At 46.7% G+C, this 13,868-nt stretch overlaps 1 protein-coding gene across 1 annotated transcript in view; it reads left to right on the top strand.

Annotated features, from left to right (window-relative positions):
* Nucleotides 1-742: 742 nt before the first annotated feature.
* The window catches only part of LOC8036413 (nephrin), a 241,238-nt gene continuing 228,112 nt past the window's right edge, over nt 743-13,868 (top strand). The window contains exons 1-2 of the mRNA XM_042289072.1: nt 743-776; nt 926-979. Of these exons, the coding sequence (XP_042145006.1) occupies nt 743-776; nt 926-979 (88 nt within the window). The remainder of the gene's footprint in view (nt 777-925; nt 980-13,868) is intronic.

Genomic DNA, 13,868 nt, shown 5'->3' with positions numbered 1-13,868 from the left:
ACCGCAGCGGTTCTGACGTCACGCCGCCAGGTGGCGCTGCTGTCGGCGCATGCGCTTCACCTCGTGTGAATCGGGTTTTTGCACATGCGCAGTGCACACACCTGGTGTGGCCAGAGGCGCCCTTGTTTGGAAACAGCGCTCTGGTTAACGTTACTAAAACACTCAGTTGGGAAACTCGCCGTCGAAACCTGGGCCGCTGGCGTCCACCGAGACCGAGCTAAATGCGACAACAGCGGCACTCTTTATCATTTGTCTGTACTGTGGTCACCTTGAGCTTTTTGAAAGCCTGTTTTTGCGTAAAAACAAACGAAAAAGACTCTTTTTGTATGAAATTTATTGGAGTTTAGTACCAAAAGAGGGGCGCGTTATGTTTTTAAAATCTTTAGTTTGCAGGGTTTTGCGGCACAATTAATATTGTTTTTATACAACCATGCCTCAGCGGGCCTTTCAGGTAGCACGTCCCGCCCTAGGCGCATTTTAACTTCCGTAGCTTAACGTGGCGCGTCCGCCGGGGAGACGGGGGTGGCACCTCTGTAACCTCTACCGCTGTATCTGATCTTAACGCCAAAATACAAGTCACATGCAGTTTTTCGAGTGGCCGCTGCGGGAGAAATGGTGGCATTGTGTTCGTCATTAGCTCGGTGCTCGGAGACAGTTTGGGGCCACTTTATCAAAGCTGTCTCTATGGGAGTTTCCCAACTGAGTGTTTTAGTAACGTTGGCTCTGGCCGATATAGAACCGAATGGGGAGAAACCCGGGTCTTTATTCCATGCTGAGTGATTCGGTGAACACATTCAAGGTGCCTTGTGTTGGGGTTACTCGTTGAAGACACGCGTCCCTATGACTCTTTTTTTTTTTCTTTTTTTTTTTTAGTTTCGATGGAGATTGAAGCGTCTCAGGTATCGTTCTTTTTTTTCTTTTTCAGGAGCGCCTGGTATCAAGCTGCGAACGATGACCTCTCTAACGGATGAGACTCAATGTAAGTTCACACTCACTGTGTAGACTTGGCTTTTTACGGCTGCTGGATTGGGCACTACAATTTTGTAATTGGCTTATATTACGCGGCAGGAAATGCGTACAACAAATGTCATTTAGCACAAATTTGAGATTTCAACCGTAATGTTTTAAATAAGGAGCCTCGAAAGCGCGTAATGTTTTATTATACCTATTATTATTATGTAGTCCGGAAAATAAGCATCATAAACATGACTCAAAATGCCAACCAATATTTTTTCTTCCATGTAATTCCATGTTGTCGTTTTTTTTTCTCGTCGAAGCGTCGGTCATTTTGTGGCTTGAGCGAGTGTCGCTTAGTTTTCATTCCACCACCTTTCGTCGACTTCGTGCTTTCTTTAGAATCGATTGATTAAGTTCCCAGTAATGTATGCGAAACGACAGACAAGAAACATTTTGTGTCTCTTTATTTCTTTTCTCTCACTTGTAGGTTTTAACAAATCACTTACCAACCAACAGCCTTCTTAGGCAGGCAATTCAACGAAGGCCTTCAAAATCAGCTTTTTTAATGAATCGGCGAATCGCGGTCTGGATTCTGCGCGCGTCAAGTCCTTTGCATGTACCGTGAGAAAGGCGTAAAAGCAATGTTGTAAGCGTTACCGAAAAGAAGTAACGGCATACCGTTACTCGTTACCTGCAAATAAAAGTAACACGTTACCAACCTATGTTACCTCAAAATAAAAGAACGCGTTACCGTTAAAAAGTAACGCACTTCACTTTTTGGATTACTTTTTAAATTATGATTTAACACGTTTTACTCTTTGACTTTATAGGTATGCGTAAGCGCCCTATTTCAAGGAACACTATGTTCATCCAGAAATTGAACATAATTTACTTATATTGTTTTACGGTTCCTCCTCAATACTCACAAAAAAAAAAAACGCAACAAAAACGCAAAAAAAATGTATATGACTCCGTGCTTAGGAACACACACAAAAAAATGAAGTGTGAATTGTTTAAGTCTTGAGACAAATATATAACGAGTAACGTAAATCCATTCCACGTTACTGAAAGTAAGTAACGTGAGTACGTTACCCGTTACAATTTTGAAAAAAAGTAACGCGTACGTTACTACGTTGCCGGAAAAAGTAACGGGTTACTTGTAACGCGGCACCACCAACACTGGGTGAAAAAAAAACTGTAAAATCTTCAATAACAGGAATCACTCTTTAGAACAGTTATCAATGAGGAAATGTTAGGTTAAAACTGTATGCTCAGAATGTTACAAGTCTTATTCCGGAGTCCATTCTCTAAGTTTATCCGGTTACGTAACGACGCGCCTAATCCGGAACTATATTTTGAATTTCTGCATTAACGAAACTCATTTTATAATACCCGGAGCTCTTATGAAATCAGTCCGATGAATCCTTCATGTGTAAGCCTGTCAAGAGGTTGAGAATCGTTATTCGAGGCTTTGCACCGGCACAAGACATCAAAGGGCAAATCCGGGCAATGTCTTTGAATTCGGGATTACGACTGTTTTCAGCTCAGTCACTGTCTCTCGATATTACGTGCAGCTTTATAAATATCACGGCTCAAAGTTTAGTTTCAGGCGTCAACGGCAAAATCGAAGCTTTCCGCTAGAGGGATGACAACACTGATCATCAGTCGTACGGCCGAGACGTGACGTCATAAGGGTGCTGCGCCAGTGTGCCTTGACTGCAAGCTATACTTCGTTGCAGCTTCCGTCCGAGCGCAGCCAAAGCTACGTGTCGCTGGAGCCAATCACACGTCGGCAATTGGTCACTTGATCTTGCCTGCACTTTTGTATCACTCCGCTGCGCCGCTGGTCGTCCGCGCCGCCCGCGTTCGCCGAGTTTTCCTCTGCTACGGGTGTATCAACGGTATCGTCTGCTGCAGGTTTAAAAGGAGTCCTTTCACGTTCTGAAATTTAATCACAGGGAATGTCAGTACGTAGGCTTGCCGCTGCCGTCTGTGTCCGAGCTTTCCACCTGTCTGGCATTTCGGCATAGTTTCGAGATGTAAGTACACATTGCAAGGTGCCCGATGACCCGGGCGTTGATGTTTCCTTGTAATGTCTGGATATACGAGGTCTCGAGACGTAGTCCTTTCCACCATCTTCTCGGCGTTCAATGTGGTCGATAGGTAAAGGTGTGCCCTGATTTCGCCGCGTATCAGTGAATTGTAGTGGCCCGGACGCTTTTCTTGTTTACAACGCATTCGTGGTACGACGCGGCCGGAGTCTCCTGCCGAATCTGAAAGTAGACATTCATCACGACCGCTCGCGCCTGACGCCCAAACGTGCCTTTGCGAAAGGACGTTCTGAAGCGACTCGGTGAGCAAAGCAGCGAAGCACATGATCCGGCCATTATGGGAACGAAATGACATAGAAGAACCGAGCGATGCAGCCGTGTTGCCAGCGGATGTACGCGTTTTCACCAAACCAGATGCATTTACATATATGTTTAATTCCTTTCGTTGCAAATCATTCTCTGCAGTACACGTCTCGAATGTTGTGCAATGTTTACGCACAAAACAGTTATTTTAAAAGTATTACTTTTACGCACTACTTTGTGGTGCGTAGGAATGCTCTTCTCGAAGTTGTGAACCGTCATTCAGCCTTTGGCTGCGCTCGGACGGAAGCTGAAACGAAGTACAACCCGCTTGCCGCCCGTTGAAGAGCAGCTGGTCCCATCTTTAAAAGCGGATTTAGGGCCGGTTGCACCCACGCCGCCTACCTTAACCCAAAGCGGCACTTTCCTAAGCCGGCTTAGCGCCCTAAACCGAGCTCAGGTAAGCACGGGTTTAAATTCCGGTTGCACCAACGTTAAGCCGGCTTTACAGACGCGCCCCTAGCTAAACGCTGGATTTGCGTAGGGAATGTAGGGACAAACAGAGCGAACTAGGGAACGCTCAGAGAAACGAATACGATTTGCGGAGAGGAATCGCGTGATGTAAAAAAAAAACTGCCGTTGTGGCCGTCGTCGGCGACTGCTTTTCGCTGTATTTCTTCGGTGAGTAACAAATTAAAGGTCTCCAAATTCAATCATTTTTTTGTTTAGCTTTCAATAACAGAAGTCAAAGCTTTAAATAAACAGGAATGTTCTTTACATCTGTGATTGTGTGTTTAATATCGGTTGATAACAGGATATTTTGACAGTGGTTGTAGTTTTCGTGCTCACATTTTGAGGTGAAGGAGCCAATCGGGGACTCAACTCGCTACATCGCTGAAGACAAAACATCATCGATATAAGTAGGCAGGTAAGATGACTACTTATATCAAGTCAAGCCTGAGACCGATCAAGTTCAAAGCAGTGACGAACTCGCCACGGCAGATGAGAAAATGCCCGGAAATCGTCGAATAGAAGTCGTCCAGAGGTCAGGTCACGAGACCTTGCATCGACGGTACTCGTTGCTATCAGCAAGGTGACAGAACTGCACTGTACCGTCGTTGAACATCCGCTGCAGCCTCAAACGGACTTCAGTTTCACACTGTCAAGTTCAGAAAAAGAACAAAAAAAAAAAAACAACTCCCACTAGTACATCACATCGTGCCGATAAGAACAGTCGTCTCTTCGCATCGCCTGCCCCAGCCTGCCCCGATATAGCAATGAACGAATCTAGCATAGTAGTCGTTACGATTTGTCGCCGCCACGAATGAAAATGAAAGATATAAAGCAAAATATTCTTAAAAAATCGCGATCACCAAAAAAGTTATGGTTTTGGAACGATACAGTTTTCTGAAGCCAAGATTGTACTCGCGAGATAAGAAAATTCACTGAAGATTGTCTCAAAACTCAGAAAACGAAAGAAATTGAATTTTCGTTGTTTTATTACTTAAAAGCGCCGCAATCTAATGCGAACGGCAGAGGTGTCGACAATCAGCTGATCGCCGAGATCATGTACTGCCACTATTTAACGCGCTGATCGAATTGAAGGATACGCCCTGCAAGTGTAAATAAACAAGGTGGTAAATAACAATACGTTACGGTTATGCGAAAATTAGTAAGTACATACGAATAAGCTCGTTGACAGAAGAACCAACGGGAAGACAGACGTGAGCCCCGTGAGCTTCACAGACCCACAGCTCCGTACTTGTCTCGGTTAGGGCTAACACGCCCTGAGAGTGGAGAGCCAACTTGAAAACAGGGGTCGATAAACACTTCACGCGACAATATTTTGCATCCTTGTCACAATCGAAGGTCATTTTGTCGAGACTTTCACGCTGATGTAGCCTAAAACACTTTGCACAACCAATTTCGTCCACCGCGTCGACCGTGACCACTGATCTCTATGACAATTGCTGGATCGCGCTTCCCCGCTTGTTCGCTGCAGCGCAAGTGAAGCCACCGGGCTTCACTCGCTTGGGATACGATTTGCCGTTTTTGCTAGCCTTTGCTGCGGTTTTCCAGCGTGCTGACGACACGTTTTCTACTCGTTCGTCGTCATTCGCCGAAGAAGTTTTTTGAAGACTCTGTGTATTGTTGAGACTTGCCGTTGTGAACACGTGGAAAATTTTACGAAAGTGCAGTGTCGCAGGAAAAAGGCACAACGCGTCGAAAGGAAGGGCTGGCGGCGTGTTCAAAGCCTCCTTGGCACGCCGAAGTGCCGTGTCTCTGTGCCTTCGCACGCTTGGATACCGACCAAGAACCGACGCCGTGTGTATGTGCTCAGCGAGTGCAATGTGCGTGAAGCTGTTCGTGCCTCTGGATCAGCGTCTTTTCCCCTCGCGGTTTAGGAACGAGCTTAATCCAGCGTCCACTAGCGACGGAAGATGGGGAGAAGGTACGTCTTTTTTTCGTCCTTAGACGATTTACACAATACCGTGCACAACAGCTCCTCATCACTGATTAGTGCTGGCTTATTATCAACCTACGCGACTCGCCTAATTGTAATTGGTCAACAGATTGCACACGACCATATCGGCCGCGCTTCAAAGATTTTCATTCTCGCCGTCTTGTACATTTGCTTTCGAAAACCCCCCTGGCTCCACGTACAACGTTGCCCTATTCGTGCTCCCACGGAATCTATTAGAGTAGATTTGGGACATAGCCATGGTTAATATAGTACATAAGAATACGTACAGATCTCCCCCTTTTATTGATAGCAACTCACCGGAACAGCTGGACGATCCAGAACTCCGTGGCCGATATATATAAATGATCTAAAGGCATCTACGCGCGACACACGTTCAGAACTTTGGCGCGGCGTCAATTCTTGACCGGTATCCAAGCGTGCGAAGGCACAAAGATGCATCACTCGGCGTGCCAAGGAAGCTTTGATCACGCCGCGACACCGGCGACACGTTTTCGACGAGTTGTACCTTTTGATACGGCTTCACGCACATTGCACTCGCTAAACACATTCACACGGCGTCGGTTCTTGGTCGGTATCCAAGCGCGCGAAGGCACAGAGACACGGCACTTCGGCGTGCCAAGGATGCTTTGAACACGCCGCCAGCCCTTCCTTTCGACGCGTTGTGCCTTTTTCCTGCGACACTGCACTTTCGTAAAATTTTCCACGTGTTCACAACGGAAAGTCTCAACAATACACAGAGTCTTCAAAAAACTTCTTCGGCGAATGACGACGAACGAGTAGAAAACGTGTCGTCAGCACGCTGGAAAACCGCAGCAAAGGCTAGCAAAAACGGCAAATCGTATCCCAAGCGAGTGACGCCCGGTGGCTTCACTTGCGGGAGCGGCAAGCGCGATCCAGCAATTGTCATTGAGATCAGTGACCGTGACAAACCAGCCGCCATGTTTTTAATCCAGGATTAAGAAACAACCAAAAGCAAAGCGCCCAATGTTGAGCGCTTAAGTTAAGCGTAGTTTAGTGCTAGGTTTAGCGATAAGCGAGTTTGGTGCAACCGAACGAAACCGAAACTATGCTTAAGTTCCCGGCTAAGCTCCGCTTTGCGCTAAGCGGCGTTGGTGCAACCGGCCCTTAGTGGAGTACGCGGCTTCAATTTGACGTAATATTTCGGCTGTGATTATATTTTGTGCCACTAAAGCGATACCGGTCATTTATTTTGACTTCGTTTTCGACCGGAGTTGCCCTTTAAGACACCTTAAAGTATATCAGTTTTACATCCTTGAACTATCCTTGTTGTTATATCGGCCGCCATTATTATTGACATTAAAGGCGTCAAAAGGTGAAGTGGATAAAAAAATAAACGTCACCCAAATTTATTATAAATGAGCATTTCGATGTAAAAAGTCGGAAAGTGCTTATAACCCGGGTGCCGTTATGTGTACCATTTCAAATATTTAAAAGTCCTTAGCCTAGCGTGGAACTTCCTCAGCCCAGCACGCGCATGATCGTCGCTTATGAAAGCGAGCAAATCACGCGCCGTACGCACGAACGCCGAAAAAAAAAAGCGGCCAGGAACCCTTTTTTTTTTTTTTTTTTTTTTTTAAGGTCTTCATTCGGGGACAACTTCTGTCATTACCGAAGAAGTGAATACCGCGCCAGCACAACCGTGATCGGCGCTCACTTTGCGCGAGCGCAGGCGTGTAGTCATTGCTTTGACTTCATTGCCAGGAATAGTTGTCCCCAAGCATAGGGGGTATTCGCTGGACGCCATAATAGACCCTTTCCGGAATTCAGTCTGGCCACTTTGATTACTATCATCGACTGAAAAATTAGATATGTGCTATACTAATGGCGGCCTTCTGTTTACTGATGAAGGAAGAAGTTGAAGATGCTCCTAAGCAGATGATTCGAGGCCTATACATTCTAGATGTTAGCGCGGCGTGAAGCAGGAATTGGACGCAAGAGCTGCGTAAGCATTCATTTCTAACTCGGTCCCAGTCAATCTGTTAGTAGCACTCACTCGGCTTCAAAGCCCCTTGATATATAGAACTCTATCAAGGCGTCTATGTGGGTTGGCGCTTCGTTTTGACTGGCTGCATTTGTTTCGCCATCAACACTAAAAGAGATTGAAAAATAATTGTAGTGAAGTGCACATTCTCGTTTACCGTTGACCTTTAAAAGTGACGGTGCCCCATAAAATACTCCAGACCACAGGTTCATTATCGCCATTAGTATAGTAAAAGATACACGGCCATTTAAGTCATCAGATGGCACTGAATTCCGGAAAGGGTCTCAGAACGAGCTCGCATTAATAGGTTGCTAAGACCTTCCATACTGATGGTGCGGGATGCCCGTTTCAAAAGAACTTCGGAAACTCAACGCCAGCACGCGCTCAGCATTCGCGTATCTAGCTATGGCCGCCAGTGAGTTAGCGACGTGGGCGATCGAAAGCGTCGACGTGATTGGCCTTCCACCATTGGCAAAATGCTGAGTATAACGTAGACAAAAAATTTCTCATTGACGGAAATAAGAGGAATACAGGAACTTGGATTCTGACGGTGTTGGCAGTGTTGGTTTCAGAGCGCAATGATTTCCAGCATCCACCATACTCATTCCGAACACCATCGAACTTCGTGTTCGCGAGGTAATGACGTCACGAAAGGAAACCATAGGAGGGCGCCACCAAAACATCTCGCCGCTATTCAGGCAGCTGTGCATGGGCGCCGCCATGACCGACCTTCAGTTTTTGTTTCCCCTCATTCGGTTAGCTTCACTTCGTCCTTGCCACAGCAGGGCGGGTTGTTGCCACTTTTGGTGCTACCGTGTCCTTCTCCCCAGAAAAGGGCTTTTTGGAAACCCATCAGCGCCCGCTTCACTGTCTCGGTCGGCAATGGCGGGCAATGGCGACTCAATCTGGCCAGTGTTCAAAGCGTCTCTATGTGCGAGCGAGGCAACTGGGCGCAGCCATATCTCCGCTCGTGCGGGAAAGCCCGCGCATTTTCAGGCGTGCCGAAGCTATGATCTCGCGCAGGGTACACGTGCTTGCACGCATGGGGCACCATGCAGTTCTGTTTCCCCACCAAATGTAGAGGTTTTCCTCTTTTTTTTTTAAGATAAAGGGTCTTGTTTTTCGAGACAACTGAATGCTGGATGTCTTCCCATGAAATTGAAACAATTGCTCCTTGAGTACTCCATAGCACACATCGTGCAATTTTGAATATCAAGGTCGCTGAGTTATGTTTTCTCAGCGCATCAAAGCAAAAAGCAGATTGTGGTGTGTATGTTTATACAGCCGGAAGTTAGTCTGCCTCGGTGGGCATCTGGTGTCTCAGCTGTAGATGAGCGATTTAGCCAGCGCAGTACAAGCCTCTAGCCCGGGGTCTTTAACGTGCACGACGCAGTAGTGATACACGACCGCACGCCGTTACGATGTTCATCTACAGGGTGTCACAAAAGAAAATTTACACGGTCTTTTTTATCGCAAAAATAAACTAGGCATCGCCGAAAGCTCATTCTTCGCCCAGAGGTAGAGCTAGAGGTCACAACCAGGTGCCAAAGTTTCAGCCCGATCTGATAAATTAATCAAAAGTTATAAGTGATTTTCTGAAAATATCAATGGGAAAATGGAGCCCATTTTTGCTTGTTTTCGGTTTCTGGTGCCATAGATCCCCATGTGTTCGAAAACTCCGTCGGCCGCCATTTTCCCATTGAAATGTTCAGAAAATAATTTATAACTTTTGATTAAGTTATCGGATCGGGCTGAAACTTTGGCATCTGGTTGTGACCTCTAGCGCTACCTTTGGGCGGAGAATGAGCGTTCGGCGATGCTTAGTTTATTTTTGCGATAAAAAAGACCGTGTAAATTTTCTTTTGTGACACCCTGTAGATCGAAACGGGCGGGGGTGGGGATTGAACCCAAGATTCTTGGTTCTGCAGAGCGGGCTTTTGCTGGTGTGCGCTATCCCACTCGGCCACCGATCCCCTGAGCGGATCAAGTACACCAAGATTTTGCCAAGACGGCTAGATATAGAAGATGAAGATTAATACCTCGGTGACTCGACGGGCTAAGATCTGCTTTCTCTCCCATAGTCGGTTTGCCTCCAGACCTGGTTGGGCCCTGGTCGGGTAAGATTGGGAATCAGCGGACCCGGGCCGGGCCTCAAAAAGTAGTTCCATGGAGAAGTCTAGTTTATACTCCGCGGCGCCGTTCACGCAAACTCGACATCGGCATTTGTTTAAGTATTACTAACAGTACAAAAGAGAAGTGCCGAGCGCCGAAACATACGCCCTAAATTGGTGCCAGGATGTGCACCTTCCAGCAGACTTGACGGGCAGTTCGGATTGCGAGACTTCATCGCTTGTTCCTTCTATCTTTTACGCGGTAGAGCTGCGAGGTCTGCCTCTCTTAACGCGTTAAGGAGCCCGAGTGGCAGAAAATCCGGCATCAGTGGCGTGCGCTAACATCCAGGATTTGTCGATAAGGTCACGACTTCACAGCCACATGACCTCGCGCAGAAATTTCAAACAACCCGCAACGCTCACCTGAAACGTGACGTCACGCGTAGGATGAGAGTGATTAAAACATTATATGTAAGGGCGAAGTCACGGTCGCCGCAGGCCTCAAATTATTTAACTTCATAAAGTAATTAATTTGCCTTAAAAAATATTTCACAAATTTTTAGGCGGGTCCGATCATATGACTCTTCGGTTGCGAGCCAGATACGCTACTGATTAGGGCATGCAAGACGCGCTTGCACGTGCCTTGCATGAGTCATGCGATCGAACCCGCCCAAAATGTCCGCTCGGGCTCCTCGCGTTCCTGGGGCTACCGCTTCTTTTCTCGTCAAATTTAAAAACCGTGTTTCGAGTCCTCGCGGCTGCAAGACCTCTGCGCCGAATACCAGACACCCCGAGAAATGCTCTGTGCTACCAGGTCCTCGCGCTCCAAGTCTGCGACCGGGCACTGTATGGCTCCGTTGTCGAACTGCCAGTAACTGCCAGGCTTTGTGTGTATTCACCACATTCGGTGGGAGTTGACACCACGAGGGCGCCACAGTATTTGGTGCCCCGGTAGACTTCCGGTAGTGCATTTTTTCTTCTTCAGCAACGCAGAGCGGTCGGGTAAGAAGAGTTTCCTTCAGAGAAGTTTGTGTAGTATGTTTGTAAAAACATTAGTGCATTGTACAAAGTAGCGCAAATAACAAAAGGAGGAGAGACAAATGGAAAAGAAGATGAAAACCGGAAGCGCGCCGGCAGGGGGTGGTAGTGAGCTTCTTTGCAAACAAACATCGGTGAATAGAGAAGGCTATAATCATACAAAAGACTGTTTGCAAACTCGAGTCACCGCAATAGGGAGTATTCAGTGGCGGCCATAGCTGTGTGCGCGAATGCTGAGCGCGTGCTGATAGCGAGCTTCCACAGTTCTTTTGCAACGTGCATTACGCATCACCAAGAGTGCCCGTCTTAGCAGCCTATTGATGTGAGCTCGTTCTGAGCACGCGCTCTAAACAGCACCCACAAATATGGCGTCCAGTGAATACTCCCTATATCCGTGGTTCAAATGCCGCGAGCCACGTTTTCTCCTTCAACCCAATGCTATGCGGCATACGAAGCACGGATCTCGCGGTGACTTGCGTTTGAATCTCTATGCAAACCGTCGTTTGTATGATGTATAAGCAGTGGGACCCAGGCTTTACACTCTTTCGTCTGCAATGTGTTAAAATTTTAATCTGTTAAGTTTTTAGCTTTCATTGGTGCTACGCTACCTTTTTTCTTTTCTTTTTTTTGACATATAATATTTTATGTTTGGCTTTTTTTTTTTTTGTTATTGCGTGGTGATTTTGGGTTATTAGGAGCACCGCGACTGGCCGAAAAGATAATAGGGTTATTGCCAGAACAAACGTTTTATGTCGTTCATCTACGAAATGAAGAGATTGTTATAACGCTGCTCAATGTCCTCAGTATTTTCTCGAACAGTTAATCCATGAAGTTAAAAACAAATAGTTTAGTTTTATAGCATATTAGGAACATAGGTAATTACGTCTCGGCAGTATTTAACGAAATTGCAAAAGAAAAAGGACGTTTCTTTATCCTTTTAACGCTCCTCTTATTAATATCCATCATAATATTAAAAAGACACACACACAAAATGAAATCATGCATTAAAGATGCACGTTGGGAATGACCTGGCGTGCGCAGCTACGTGAAATCCCGCTCGACTGTGGAGTTTCGAAAATCGAATTATAATTTCGTTTCTCCGTATTGTTGCAACAGACGGGTAATTAACCGGTCTCGTGACGTCTTCGGCGATTTTCGTACAGCTTCCCAATGAATGATTTATTGCCTTCGTCATTTTTTTCGCGGAAACACGTTACGCAGTCTTCCAGCACTCCAACGCTTCCCGAGGATTAATGTGCCTCAGTCGCTGTAACGGTTCTCCGACCAATGGATTAACGAGCGAAATAGCCAAGGAGCCCCGGCACGACCTTCGGGGTAATCCACGCTTGTAAAGTTTGAAGAAAAGGAAATAACCATCAACGCTGCTCCAGCCGACATATATCGTACTGGAGTCTGCGAGAGTGTTGCCCATGCTCGCAAGACCACGAAGTAGGCTCATTGGGGACACGGACGGGGCACTTCGGTGCATCTGCGCACTTTGTAACTCACCTTGTGCGCTCGTGTTTATTTTGCATCAAACTTTGTCGACGGGTGTGAAAGTGTACGAAAGTGTGCGCGCAAGTGTTTCTGTAGTTGCTACAAATGATATTCACGGGACGCCCCAATGTTTTTAGCTATTCGCAGCGCCTGCTCACAATTATACTAAGACTGAGGGGGAAAAAACAGGTTTTGCGCATTGTTTGTGCGTCACGGGAAGTAGTTCTTACAAGATTTGGTCGTTGACAAAAGAAACGAGACTTTTTGTGTTTGAAACATGTAGGTCTCCATAAAATAACATAAAACTAATCTAAAGCATGATCATGTATTTATTATGTGCTTTTGTACTTCCTCTCCTGCGTAGACCGAAAGGTCCGCAGTATTGTAAATAAATAAATAAATAATAAATAAATAAAATGCACGAACGTATTTCTGAATTCAGCTTTTGAAGGGGAAACCCTATAACGTTCCGGTGAGGAGGACTCTTTTCTCTCTTGGGCTGAATACGAGTAGATACGGCGAGCAAGCTCTCCGAATTGCGTCTTTTGCGCATCACTACGCAAAGATGTCCGAGCCAATCAAAGAGCGGCGTACAGAAGCAAACTCGCGATGACGAGGCAGCCAACCTCGCGTCCTCATTGGTTGAGGGAAAACAAAGGCACGTCGTGCGCAAGGAGCAGAAAGATCTGCACGACGTACACGGTCTGGAAGTTGTCCCGCTCTTTGCGCACCTCGTGCCTTTGTTTAGCCTCCAGATGAGTCCACATGTCTTCCTCCGACCTGAACCAGCGACAGCGCACGCTCGGCTGCCTCGTCGTGCGCGCAGTTCTTTATGTCGCCCACTGTTTGGAACGCTCCTCCTCGCGTTTTGATGAGAGAAAGACGCATATCGGAACACTCGCTCCTACCAAAAAACGACGACTCCTGATTGGGTCGAATGCACGATGAACGTGCCTCATCGTGCATTCCTTCCAGTCGAGGGTTCTTCGCGGAAGATGATCGTGAGCTGGTTACCAACTGTTGGCAAGTCATTCGGGTCGCGAAGAAATATCGGGTAGTTTGACCGAAGTTACGAAACGCACCGCGTCAATAATTACAGACTACAATGCACTCGTTCAGAGAGCAGCGAACACGTTCGTAGTGGAGTATGACGAGCGAACAAATATGTAGCGCGGGGATGCACTTATTCGTCCGTGTCTGGCTGAACGCTGAGGGGCTCTGTCGCTAAGGGGATGGGTTAGGCCAAAGCTCCAAGAGGTGCGCATTCTTCCTGGGATGCCATTCCGAGCGGATCCTCCCACCCGACCCCTTACTCCGTTTCACTTTAAGGCCACGGTCCCACTGAATGTGGCAGTTTAGGTACTTTTTGGCAGGTCATTACTCATCTCCTTTTAAATACTGTTTTGTGGGATTGATGTCATTCGAAA

This window comes from Ixodes scapularis, unplaced genomic scaffold, assembly GCF_016920785.2.
Source record: "Ixodes scapularis isolate PalLabHiFi unplaced genomic scaffold, ASM1692078v2 PGA_scaffold0__279_contigs__length_252992795, whole genome shotgun sequence".
NCBI lineage: Eukaryota > Metazoa > Arthropoda > Arachnida > Ixodida > Ixodidae > Ixodes > Ixodes scapularis.
The sequence above is the reverse complement of the archived record's forward strand: the minus strand, read 5'-3'. Positions and strand labels throughout refer to the sequence as shown.